Here is a 14,054-nt window from a genome sequence, read left to right as displayed (position 1 = left end):
ATTACAGAGTATACGAGACTATAAAAGATGCTATATGAACGGGGCCTGGGAGAGTTAGCAAATTTAATTTTACTGGATACCCCCAACAGTTGTTCTCAGTCTAGAGACTATAAAAATAACATACAGGAGAACAAGTATAGCTTGCTGCTCTCTAGAAATCAGCTGTGTTTTTGGTGCTGTCAGTCAGAACTGAGGATTTGAACGATGGCAGAAGAAAATAGCCAGGATTTTGCAACAAAGACCAAACAAAAACTTTGCTCTAAAAAATGTTTGTCCCTGGACTGAGGGGAAAAATTAGAAAAGAGGGAATCAAAGCATATGTGCCGCTCTTAGAAACGCAAGTCCTAAACTGACGTACAAGCGAATGTGGCTATATGGGACTCAGCACTAGGCAATGTGCTCCTGCCATATGTTTAGCAAGGCATCCTACTTTGGTATCCATGATTCAGGAAAGGAATATTCATTTAGTAAGAAGCAAGGTAAAGGGCAACTTAAAGGCACTTGTATGGGAGATGTGTTTCCGGGGGTCTAACATCCTCAGCTTGGTGTAATTCAGGAGTAATCCCACGGTAATCGCACTGGGATGAGAGATGCACCCTGCCATTTTTGTTTAATCTGAGAGAGAGAGAGAGGGAAATCCTTTACCAAAACCCCAAATCTGTTTTAACCTCTCCCTGGACTGTTGCTCCATTAAGGTGTCACTTTGCCCCCTGATCCCTACAGATTATAAAGCCCAAGTGTAAACGGAGACCTCTTACTTGCAAAATATACTGAGTAAGATCCACCGCCTCCTTCTTCTCGTGAAGAAGTAGGGTTTCTTTATCTTTCACTGTGATGATGTTGACTTCCCCGCGCCGCTCCTCTCTCAGGCCCAATGGACGCTTCCGGACACACACGCGGATTTTGTCAGTCTCTGTCCACGGTGTCTCCTTCTCCGAGGTATTTGATCTGTAACATGGGATTGCAAATTTGGGTTTAAAAAGGGACTTCATAATTGGAGAGATCTTTAAATTTGCCTGCAAGTTTAGCTGGTTACTGTTTAGTGAAGATAACTCTGTTTTGTTTTGAAAGCTTACATAAAACTCAGGGCTGTCACAAAAGCAAAAACTAGTCTGCTTTGCAGGATAACACAACCACCAATGTTGTGTGCATTTGTTAAAGTGACTGCATTGAAGGGTTGTTGTTTTTTTTTTTTTTTTTTTTTATATATGTAGCATAGTGCTGAGCTTGGGAATGACCTGACATATATTTTGTTGTCCACAAATTAAAAATCTAGACAAACATCATCCAAAAAAGACTCATCTCCTGGAGTCCCTTCTCACTAGGCATTTCGTTAGAGTGTCCTAGTCCAGGAGATAACATATTCCTTGACCAAATATTGGACTGAATTGTCTTACTAGAAAGCATACAGCTTTCATTAATATCCATCTTTCTTGAGTACTGTCATGAAGACTGCTGTGGCTCTTGGAGCCTCACATCTTGGTCTCAATTCAATTCCTCAGTCGTGGCTTTTCATCTTGGGTAGAGGCTTTTGACCTCCCCTCTCCCTCCTTCTCTACAGAGTAGCACAAAGACAACTCTGTAACAGGCACTTAGTTTGGCATTGCCTTTAGTAATAGCAAATGAAGATTTGATTTTTATTTAGTAGGCTAATTATTTTAAACAACAAATTGCTGTGGCTGTACATCTGAAAATCCTACTAATGACTATAACCAGTGTTACAAGGAAAAGACTATTTTAGTAACAAGCAGTGTAGTGTTCTTTGGAGTATGCTGCTGGCATTCAGTCACCAATAATGACTTCAGTCCTGAGCTCTGTAAAAACATCTAGAAAGGTGTTTTAATCTATTTAAGGTTTTATGGGTTGTCAATCCTCCTTTTGATCTCTCTCTCGTATCATTCTATCTACCTGTCCCGTCGCTGTCAACTTCTGGTAACACCATAACATGCTATTATCAAATGCTACCAAGACTGAACTCTGCTTTGCTGGTAAAAAAAACCCTTACCCTACATATCAATGTATGTCACATGCCTAAATTTAGGTCTAAACCTATGTTCAAAGGTGACAAGTCTCAATCACAAAGTAGCACAGTTGTGTGGCCTGCCAAATCTACTTCTGCTGTTTCCCTGCCATCCTGAGAAGCAATCACTTCTCTAGATGATTAATCCTCTGTGCAAACATCTTGAGAGAGAGTGCATAAAGATGCTGCTGTTATAACAATTTGTGTCCACTCCAATTTTCCTTTTTTCCAAGCACCCTTCAGTCAAATGAAAAATGATGGTCTCCCTGGACCTGAATGCAAATTCGAATCAGAAACAAATTATTTTAATCGAACCCTGCCGCCTTCGTGTAAGTCATGTGTCTGTCTTGTGTACCAAATGCTCTTCCAACTCTTTTAACAGGCTAATTTAAAGCAAACACACACGATTCCACTAAATTAAGACCACAAGGTGATTAGCATTAGTCCTTCCATTTCTTGTTAAGACAATAGTCTTGGGATTTAAATGTCAGTTGGGATCCACATGAGACCGAACAGCACTCAAGGTTTCCCTCCAAGACCGGCTCTCAGCTGCAGGTCCTGATCCTGCAGCGTTTACTCAGAAGACATCCTTGCTTGGACCGGCCACCCCATCAGTCTACTTCCACAGGACTTCTCATATGCAAAAGGTTTACAGGATCAGGGCTTTGTAGTGGAAAGGAAACCTCTTTCTGTTAAGAATCACAGAAAATCAGGGTGGAAGGGAGCTCAAGAGGTCACATCTAGTCCAACCCCCTGCACAAAGCAGGACCAGCCCCAAATACATCATCCCAGCCAGGACTTTGTCTACCTGGGTCTTCAAAACCTCCAAGGATGGAGACTACACCACTTCTCTGGGTAACCTGTTCCAGTGTTTTACTACCCTCCTCATGAGAAAGTTTTTCCTATTATCCAACCTAAACTTCTCTTGCTGCAACTTGAGCCCATTGCTTTGTTGTGCCATCTGCCCTCACTGAGACCAGTCCAGCTCCATCCTCTTTGCAGCCCCCCTGCAGGGAGGTGGAAGCTGTTATTAAATCCCCCTCGGTCTTTTCTTCAGACTAAATCAGCCCAGTTCCTTGAGCCTCTCCTCATAAGTCCTGTCCCCCAGCCCCAACCATTTTTGTTGCCCTCTGCTGGACTCTCTCCAGTGTGTCCACATCCTGTCTGCAGTGGGGGGGCCACAGCTGGACGCGGGACTCCAGATGTAGTCTCCCTGGTGCTGAATAGAGGGGAAGAGTCCCCCCGGGTCCTTTTCTGCAGAGCTGCTGCCCAGCCAGTCAGCCACAGCTGGACACAGGACTCCAGATGTAGTCTCCCTGGTGCTGAATAGAGGGGAAGAGTCCCTCCAGGTCCTTTTCCGCAGAGCTCCTGCCCAGCCAGTCAGCCCCAGCCTGCACTGGTGCATGGGATTGCTCCCTCCTAAGTGCTGGATTTTGCACTTGTCCTTGTTGAACCTCATGAGATTTCTTTTGGTTCAATCCTCCAACTTGTCAATGTCTCTCTGAATCCTAGCGCTACCCTCCAGTGCACCTGCTACTCCCCCCAGCTTAGTGTCATCTGCAAATTTGCTGAGGGTACACTCTATGCCATCTTCCAGGTTGTTAATGAAGATATTGAACAAAACTGGGCCCAGGACTGACCCAAGGGGCACTCTACTTGATATTGGCTACCATCTACCCACTGGGCCATTCATTACTATCCTTTGAGCACAACAATCCAGCCAGTTTTCTATCCAGGTTACAGTCCATTCATCCAACCCACACTTCCCATAGCTCGTTTGTGAGAATGTTGTGGGAGACTGTATCAAAACCTGTGCTAAAAGTTAAGAGACTACAACTGAGATTATCTGTGGTGACTAAGTTAATGACCCATCCAACAATAATCATGATGCTGTTGGGTACCAAATGTTCTCAGCAAAAGGTCACTGGCTCTGGAACCTGCTTTGCAGCTCGTTTCACCAGAGCCTGGCCGTGGTGACCTTTAGAGCACATTGACCATCATTCCCAAGAGATGAGAAGCAGGAGAAATGGAGAGGCAGGAATGACTGATCCCTTGATATGAGAGCACATTTCTGTTAGGGAAGGGATTCTCAGACAGTACAGACTCATATTTTCTATTGAAATGAAGTATGGGTTTTAATTACAAAGTACTGCAACTAGAGATTATAGTAGGAAACCTAAGTCACTGTAGGAAACATATACTGCATTCAGATGTCCTAGAACTATCTTTTTATATTATTTTCAGAAAGAGATAAGCAATTGGGAGCATGGTAGAGACAATAAAGGTAGAAAGAGCTTACGAGTGACCCCGTCTGCTAACATTAAAATCAAGCCATTTGCTATGAGCAGGTAGAAAACCTTTTAAGCATGTTCAAAGGAGCTATTGATTTTTCTGCATTCTTAATTGTACTCATACTGTTCGGGTTCCTAGCAGCTAAGACTATAGTCATTGTCAAGGCAAATCCAATAGAGACAAAGGGCCACATTCAACAAGGGATCTACATGCCTACCAAGACGCCCAACTTATAAATGCCTGCCTCCTAAACTGGAATCCAGAACAGTGGGTTAGATACAGGGGCTCCCTATACAGTGCATAGGAAACAGGCACCTCAGCAGAGCCAGTCCCAAGCCCCATGTGCTGTATAGAAGGACACCTACAGCCAGCTAGTAAGAAACAGCAAGTGTTTCCTACAAGTGGGGAGGTGAGGGCGGGGATCGGAAATTCTAACTCCTTCCAGAGTTTAGGCACTTGAATCAGGGCTGCAGGTAGGGACCTCTGCTCACTTGAGATCCTAAGCCTAGAGCCCTCTCATGGGGACAGACATGGACATCTATATGTCCAAAGGACTGAACAAGTTTTATTGTTTTCTTTTAAAAGGCAGCTAGAGCAGGCGCTGCTCACCTTTTATATATTGGTGCAGTGGTTAGAGCAGTCAGCCACGAAGTCCCAGGCTCGAAGGCCTGAGGGGGTTCCAGCACATGGCTCTCATCACCCAAGGGAGGGTTCAACCACCAAGTCTTAGGTTGTTCTGCCTTCCCATTACAAAACCTGGGGCTCTGAATGCATGAATCATAGGGCTAGAGGGAAAGGGAGAAGCCCTGTAGCTTAGTGGTTATGATACTCCTTGGCCTCTGGGCAGTTTTAGTTTGTATCCAATGAGTACTTAATTTGAAAGGCACAAAGTCCCAGGAGCAGGGACCAGAAGCCAGGGGCCCCCTTCCAAAGTGAGTGCCTCAAGTACTGGGCTACAGAGCCAAGCTCCCTCTTGTGCCCCGTCTCTCTCTGGCCCCAAGAGCACTCTGTTCTTTGCTGCACAGAGTCCCAGCCCCGACGGAAGGCTCCTGGGTGGTTTAGGCAGAGGAGCACTTAGTTTCTGGATCAGGTTAGGTTAGAGATAAGTGCTGAGCTGCTCACACTGGGGCAGTTCTGGGCATGTGTAGACACAGTTCTCCAGGCATCTAGAGAACATTAAAAAAAGGATGAGGTGCCTGGTGGATTTAGGTGCTTCATGGTAAAGTACCAATCAACTGGGAGCTGTCTGGATTGCAATTTTGAATTCACTTTCCTACATTTAGCATTGGATATTGGCTATTGCTTCATTGCTGACTGAATACAGCCTGCATCACAGCAGCTGTTACTATGTGTTGAAATATTAATGCAACCAAAAAGCTCATCATTAACTCATTTATAAATAGAATAATTCTATTTAAGTGTGATATATATTAAATATTCTCTGTATCATTTATCTGGTTTTTTTCCAGTTAGCTTAACCAGCTGTACAACCAGCAGTATTAACTTTGAAAAACTAAAACATTCCCAGACTTTTTATGAACTTAGTTATGTCACCGCAGAATTTGCCAGACCAATAAAAGTGTGTTTAGAAACATTCTGTGCAATGTACTGGTGTTGGATTTGAATGCATGGATGTGTTCCAACCAAAATATGAAAAAAAGTGGACAAGTTTCCAGGCACATTTTTAGTAAAGGATTTTTAAACTGAGATGACCCTTGGGAAACATAAGCATGTACACACATCAATTTTTCATCACCGGATTCTCTGGTTCAGACTACGATTTAGCTCACAAATGACTATAACTGCTATCACTAGATGAAATGATCTATCCATAAATATCATAAAACCCTGACACAGGAAAAATGCCCTATAGCAGAGTAGCATGGGAGTACTGTAACTTAAGTTTGATGGCATATTGGCAGAGAAGCTGGATCAATTTGAGGTGCTGAAGTTCAGGATTGAGGTTCGTTAGCAGATCTGCATGCAATTTTTGCAGGCCTGGCCTGCAAAATGCCCAATCAGCTAGTACTATTAATTTTGGATTTCCATTTAAAAAAAAAAAAAATCAAATTAATTTAATTTTTAAGGTAGTGGATTGGGTGTTCCCTTAACAAAATCCATGTGCTACTTTTACTGGTGGAAACTTGACATAGGGTATTACCTATATGGAGTGATAGAATTTGTAAATAAATAGTTTTAATTATGCAAAAAGGCTCTATTAATAGAATAAGAGAAGCGAGCTCAAATACCAGCCTAAAACAAACATAAATATTGCAAAAGATAAAAGCCTATTTTTAGCCAATTCTGGTAAGCTTCAGTGAATTCAACTACTTCTTTCCATCAACCTTGGAAAGTCCTAAATGCTCCCTAATGTTTCCCCTCCCCACAGGATTTTCCACTGCTCTTGTAGAAGCTGGGAATTGTTTGATTTTAGTCATACAAGGCATTCATTCAGAGCCAATGAAGAAGGATCTTCCTTCCTAAGTTCATAAAGGAATGACTAACCTTGTCAGTTAATGCCTATCTAATGAAACAAAAATGAATTATGTTTACCTGATGCAAGAATGAGGTAGTCCGTAATTATACCCTGAAATATGAGTTACTCTTTGTATGATGGGGGCTTCAGAACTCCCCAGCAGAGGGGCAATATTATTTGATGAATACATTGTAGGATAGTCCATGTCATGTTCTGTGCACGCCCCAGAAGCAGTCAGGGTTTCTCTTCTGGCTGCTTTATTGTAACCCAAGTCAGCTCGTGGAACGTGTCCCAACATCTCCACTAAACCATCTTCACTGGCAGAAAAATCAGATAAACCATATGATCCAGTTTCACAGTCTTTAACTGTTCCATCCTTTTTTTCAAAGAGGGACTCAAAACGCAGCTGTCTGCGAGGACCTGATCTGGTCACCTGAGGCTGGAGGAAAAGGCCACTTGTTTGAAAATCTTCCTTGGCTGTGTCTGCTGTTTCCTCCTCTTCCTGCATAATTTGGATGATTCTTATGAGTTGAAAGAGACGCTTGCGGTCATTCATGTTATGGACCCCGAGTTTGGCATAATCTTTCATGGAAACCTTGGCTAGTTCGTCTATCTTCTGAAGGCCAAGGGCAGCAAAGTGTGGATAATATTTTTCAAGCTCTGCCTCACAAAGGCACTCATACAGGCAGGATGACATCTTCCGTTTAAACCCTGCTAGAAATCAAACACAAGGAATATCAGATCCACGTGCAAGAGCCATAGCTGACAAAGTTAGCAAAGAAATAAAGCATTTCCTTATCTACAGATCTTATTATCTATAATTAGGATAGCAGCCAGTTACATCCTAGGTGGCAACAGGCTGGGTTGTGAAACATTTTGGAGTTCAATAATTGTAAAAATATGCTAAGCAGGGGGTGAATAAATTATTTTTGCACATAAAAAGTGAAAAATAAAACAACACACTGAGATACAGAGATATGTACAGTCACTCACTGCTGCAAGCTTCCTACACTTGTGATGTCCATTCAGTGAATGCTGCAGTCTACTGAAATCTCGTCCACCAGCTACAGAATGCAATATGCCTAATTTTAGCTGCCCAACTTGATGTCAGGCATGCAGTCCTACTGTTAACCCACAGTTAATTAACAAAGGGATAAGACATGGATATGGACACATTCAAAGATCAAGCCTTAAAGATAAATGGTTTATTATACATATTACAGATGAATTATACAACATGGCCACTATATCATGCATCATTTTATCATTTAGAAAAACAACTCAGAAATCCTACACTTGTGTTTCCCCAACATAATTGTTTATATCCAGCTGGATTAATATCTGCAGAAATTCTTATTTGTTCACTTTAAACACTGACAACATATAGAATCTTAAATAAATTAAAACACCTTTCTAGATGTTTTTACAGAGCTCAGGACTGAAGTCATTATTGGTGACTGAATGCCAACTTCATACTCCAAAGAACACTACACTGCTTGTTACTAAAACAGTCTTTTTCTTGCAACACTGGTTACAGTCATTGGTAGGATTTTCAGATGTACAGCCACAGTAATTTGTTTAAAATAATTAGCCTGCTAAATAAAAATCAAATCTCCATTTACCATTACTAAAATCAATGCCAAACTAAGTCTGAATAATAATACAACTTCTGTCTAATAATCTGCTGACGGCAATCGGATATTACAACAACTGAAAAGGTGCATTGAGGAACAAACAAAATGATTTAGAACCTTGGGTCTGAGCTAGAAAAAGATATCAGTCAGAATAAAATTATGAGTGGTTCAGCAATAAAACTTAACAAGCTAGACAGTAGAAGCACTGTTGCAGGGAAGTCCTCAGCGGAGTTTCTGTAGGGAAATTCTGATTCTTGATGTAAAAATAAAAAAAAGTTGTTGAGATTTTTAGTTTTGGGGGGAAAAAAAGAAAGGAAAGTTCAGAGACATGGGGTCTTTCATTCGTGAAATCTGAATGAGCTACTAGCTTAGCTGGCATACTGAGTATGGATGAGATTTCCCAAAGCACACAGTTTACCCTAAGGTAAAAGGGATCATTTGACATCAAAGGGGGAAGAGGCAGGCCAACAGTGAGTGCTTTGAAGAATTCTGCCCTAGGGGTTCAATCAATCCCCAGTGCAAGTCCCATTTGGATTGGGCTGCTTGGTGCACCAACCACCATGGAAGTCACCTTCTGTGGAGGAAAGAGTAAATGGAAGACACGAACACAAAGCTTGGGACTTCAACTCAAAATGACAAGAATCAGAAGTTCAAGACAGAAAAGATCTATCTGGTTTCATTCTGTTTATTGTCCAAGGCCCAATGCAGGATTGTACTCTAGATAATATTTAAATCTCACACATCCACATCCACCGAAACAAAAGTGCAAGAACTATTGGTAGCTGCAATATCTAAATGAAAAAATGGAGCTCAGTTTCCAGGAAGGTAGAAGGGAAACTTGAGAGACTTATGTGAGTAGGAGTGATAAGAGATTTAAAAACAATTCCACAATGCTATCTGAAATGAAGCAAAACACGTAAAAAAATAAAATCCCTATTACATACAGTGAAAGAGAGGACTAAGAGGCGCACACTTTTGACAATGAGAGTAATTAACCAGTGGGACAATTTAACAAAGGTCACAGAGGATTCTCCAATTCTGGAAATTTTTAAACAAGATTGGATGCTCTTCTCAAAGATGCGCTGTAGGTCAAACAACACTTAATTCAGGGAAGTCTTATGTAGGAGGTCAGAAGAGATGACCATCCTAACAGGGCCTGTTCATTCATTTAGTTGTTTAGGTGCAAAAAGCCCTACATATATTGTTTTTCAAACTGAAACGTAATTCTTCAAGTAAAACTGCTTTGTTCTATTTCTTAAAAGAAGCAAGCCGAGTTATTTAAAGGCTTTCAAGAAATCCTAAACTGTTAATTCCAGTGCCATCTGTTGGCAAAATAGAGGACATCTCTGAGCTTCTAATTTTCTATTATCAGGATCCAAGTAATTTTCATTCACCTTCATCTGGTGATTGTGTTCTGTAATGCAAAAATCTAGACTAAACATTCTTAATCACCATATTTTAATATCAAAATCCATCCTGCTTTATTGGCTTTACTAGAAGCAGAGGCTAGAAGCAGAGGCTTAAGAGGCTTGACACTTAAGGCTAGGATCTTCTCAGACACTTGAATATGAAATGTGTTTGGGAAAAGAGGAGCTGTTTTTAAGCCAGCAGAGTTTGAAGTGAACTTGCATTTCAAGGGTCAAATATCATCAAGTATAGGGAGTGATCTGTCCCTCAATTTGCCTTAATTTGTTCTTTGCAGCAACAGCAGGCACTGTGTGATACTGCAGTTCAGAGTGGATGTCATTCCTGTCCCAACGCGGCAGAGCTGTTCAGCTCCATCCTGAACAGCTGAGGTCTCACATTCTTTTCAGGCAAAGTGACAGTCTTGCTTTAACAAAAGACGCAGAAGCAGGTCTGTTAAATAAAAAATGAATTCAACTGAGTCTGCTAGAACATCACAGTTATTATACACTGGCAACCTGCTCTAGGATAATTATTGGTTCTAAATTTAAAATGCGTAGGATCTTTAGGTTGGTGACGATTCAGGCCATTAGTCTTAAAAGAAAGGCAAGCTGACTGCCACACAATTTTATATATATCAGAGGTCTTTCAGATAAGTTCGTAAAATATCTACTATGCACGAAGATTGAAAATTCCATGGCACTGATATTAGGGCAGGGACTTGCTCCAGGGTACTTGACGAGGATTTTATACAGACCCATGCACACAATGCAATGAAAAGTGTGACATGCCAGATGATTATCTGGTTGTATTTCAGTGCCAATATATGTGAAACACTCAGGAAGCATTACAAGAATATAGTCATAAGCCAGACTCAAACCTTATGGTAAAGTGCTGCACATTTTCTGATACTACGAGCCTCCATTTCAGGCATATCTGTGGTACTCCCTGGAACAGGTGTAAGAAAATATTATAATTGTATATCAAACCACAGAATCAGATCATACGCTGGCATCAGAAAAGAACTCCTTTGCCCAGCATTAGATTTTTTTTTTCCCAGAAAAGGATGAACCAGAGGAAGAAAAGCCAAGCAACAAGAGTAGAAATCAGTGGTGGCTCTTTTATACTCTAAAGCAATGGAACTGGCATATTTTGAAACAACAGAATCTGCTGCAGAACCCCTTGGCACAAAACTGAGCCAATCAGAGATTTAGTTGAAAATATTTTTGTTCATCATCATCATCATTTAGCTCTTGTACGGATATTTTACTTTCAATGAGCTTTATAATGCAGAGAAAAGGTTCAATCTCACAGTGATGCTCTGGAAAGTCAAGGGAAACTACCTGAAGGTGTCAAGTCACAGCACCCAAGCTACCTCATATTTAACCCCTATTTGAATGTGCTCATTGGAGACCAAAATGGCCTTAGATCTTTGTAGCTTACCTGTGTCTGAGTCTAGAACAATTCAAAACCACCTTTCTCCTGAAAAACAACATCCACACAGTTTTTAACACACCTTTAGTGGTTTGTCTTAGCTTTCTCAAGTTTCTGTACAGCCCCAAACTTTTCACAGGTGCAGACTGCCAATGGTGCTGAAGTGCTAAGTGATTTCCTGAGGCATGGTAAGAGAGGACTAGAGTGAGACCAGTCTTATCAGACAATCTTGTATTTGCCTCAGAGAGCAAGGGCATTGCCAGATTACGTTATCTGATAGATCTGTCTCCATCTATTGCTTCCATGAATACCGCAAGCATATTGAACCGTAGTCCGAGGCTAAATTTTACTCAGGACTGCGAAGATGAAGGGCAAGTTTGCTGTCCTGTGCTTCTGCAAAGTGCTTTATTTTCTCTGACCATTTGTGCCTTTCTATTATTTTATTAATTTTAATCCTGATCTATATTACAGGAAGCTGTCGAGGCTCCCACCTGGGCAGGCTCCATTGTGCTGAGCACTGAGACAAAACCCAGCCACAGAAGACAGTCATCATTTTAGTTAGAAGATCAAATGTCACAGGTAGAGGGAAAATAGCAAACAGACAAGAATAGGATAGGGGAGATGAGACAAGAGTACCATGAATATATTTTTTTCTAAACATTTTATATACAATTGCAGAGGAAACATTTACAAGGCGATGTTACAGCATATAATTTTCTTACTTATAGACTATAAAATATATATTTCTTTTGACTACTGGAACAAATATACCAGCCCATTTTGAAGACAAAGGGAGAAAAAGCTAAATAATAAAAACAGACAACTATCTACAAATTCCAGTAAAGAAAAGTTTATCTTCAGTGTTATGTGATAACTATTTTACCCCTGAATAATGAAAAACTATTTCTATTCTTCCACTATATTGAGCTTTCTAATGTCCATGTTAGCAATATATTGATAATCACACATGGATCAAGTTACAAGGGCCACAACAATTTCATTGTGATCTGCAACTGATTAAAAAAAAAAAGCAACTCAACAATGACATTTTCACCAAAGAAACTACTTTTTTTTAATTTGCAAAAGCCTGATAATTGTTATAATCATTCTCTTATATTAATTATAGGAAAATGACCTCGGCAAAAGAGACTCTGTCCTCCAGCTGATACTTGACAACTGTTTAAAGTAACAGCTGCACAGAGATGGGAAATGTCTAATATTCAACCACACGCTAAGAAAAAATAATCTGTGGGTTATATTAGGATGCTAACGATTTGAAAATTGTGCCTGGGCTTCCCTGAAGGCAATGCTGCCAAATGGTTTTGAACATTTGTTTCATTTTGTAACCACCTAAAAGGCAAACCCTTGGGCCTTTGTAGTTTTAGTTCCAGCTTCTTAATGAGTGTTTACTGGACTTGTCCCCTGGCAACCGACTTCCTCTGCGTTTAGCTTCCTCAGCTTAAGAAAAGCCCACACAGCTCACCATGCGCTTTGATTTTCCAGTTCAGTGGGGGAAAAAAATTCAGAATCAATCTGGATTCGTCAGTGAACTCCTACAATAGGTGATGGCAATCGTCAATCCTCCTGGACCACGGAGTATGCATGAGGGCCACCCAGGCCTGCAATACATATGCCTGGGCAGGAACTTTTGGAGGAGTTCAGGCTGCCCAGACCTTCCATCCTCCTTTACGCTACTGAGACAGAATCCAAAGAGCAGACTGAGCCCAGATGTTTGGCACCTCCATAGCTGTAGTTGTGCGCGTCTGAGAAGACGAACCCAGGTCTCCTGTGTGGTAGACCATGATGCCACCGCTGAACTACAGGGGACTCCTTCCTACAACAGCAGATTTGTTATAAACGCACCTCGAAGGTAACAGCATCCTGCTGAAACATCTGGCAGGCCTCTCCCTTGTACAGGCTACATTTCAGTGATTCCTGGGTGTCTTTCAGCATGCCCATGTGCGGGCTGCTTGGAGGCAAAAAACACTCATATCTTGTTCTGCGTTGTTCTGTTGCACACAAAGCTGAGCCGGCACGTGATCTGGAAGGAGTTCAAAGGCATAGAAATCATAGGATCATAAGAAAGTAGGGCTGGGAGGCACTTGCATCTCACCTGGGCATCTCCCTGTCTCAACCTGGCTGTCCAACCTGCTCTTGAAAGTTTCCAAGGATGGAAATGTCACCGTTTTTCCAAGGCTTGACCGCGCTTGGAGTCATAGATTCATAGATGTTTGGGTCAGAAGGGACCTTAAAGGATCATTGACTCTGACCCCCTGCCCGTGGCAGGAAAAAGCTCTGGGGTCATGTGACCCCAGCCAGGTGCTCGTCCAGTCTCCTCTTGAAGACCCCTGGTAGGGGCGAGCACAACCTCCCTGGGAGCCCGCTCCAGATCAGCTTCCCATCAGCACGTTTGCTTGGCCCCATCGTCGGAAAGGTCCCCCCGCTCTCCAGCCGATGTTTCCTCCGTGGAGGGCCCCTGACCATCACTCCTAGCCCTACAGACACAAGCCACCTCCGTCCCCTCCGGGTGTTTGAAGACTGTCCTCAAGTCCTAACGTCGTTATCGTCTTCTCTTCCAGACTTGATTGCCCGAGTGCTTGCTGCTCTTCCATCGCTCGCATCCCACCGGGAAAATCCTGAGGCAGAATCATCCAAACCGCCGCAGGGGCCATCGACAACCCAAAGTTACCCCAGTCTGACCAGTGGGGAAATACACCCTGTCCTGCGTCAGGGAAGTCTGAGCCTGCACAGCCCTCCATCCCCATCCCGGGCGGGGATGCAGCAGAGCCCCCGT

General features: G+C 42.1%; 1 protein-coding gene across 9 annotated transcripts in view; it reads right to left on the bottom strand.

Moving 5' to 3' along the window:
• The window catches only part of KIF24 (kinesin family member 24), a 43,107-nt gene that overhangs the window by 28,797 nt on the left and 256 nt on the right, over window positions 1-14,054 (bottom strand). For 2 of the 9 annotated variants that reach the window (XM_090037591.1, XM_090037582.1), the window contains exons 2-3: window positions 6,866-7,502; window positions 759-948 (exon numbers count right to left, since the gene is read on the bottom strand). In XM_090037591.1, coding sequence (XP_089893717.1) covers window positions 759-948; window positions 6,866-7,502 — 827 coding nt within the window. Of the gene's footprint in view, window positions 1-758; window positions 949-6,865; window positions 7,503-7,771; window positions 7,872-12,743; window positions 13,302-14,054 lie in introns of those variants that run through there. The other 7 variants (XM_090037585.1, XM_090037586.1, XM_090037587.1 and 4 more) reach the window with 7 other exon arrangements.

This window comes from Crocodylus siamensis, chromosome 3 (genome assembly GCF_052110815.1).
Source record: "Crocodylus siamensis isolate JL-2025a chromosome 3, ASM5211081v1, whole genome shotgun sequence".
NCBI classification, from domain to species: Eukaryota; Metazoa; Chordata; order Crocodylia; family Crocodylidae; genus Crocodylus; species Crocodylus siamensis.
Note: the sequence above shows the minus strand (reverse complement) of the source record. Positions and strands in the feature narration are given on the sequence as shown.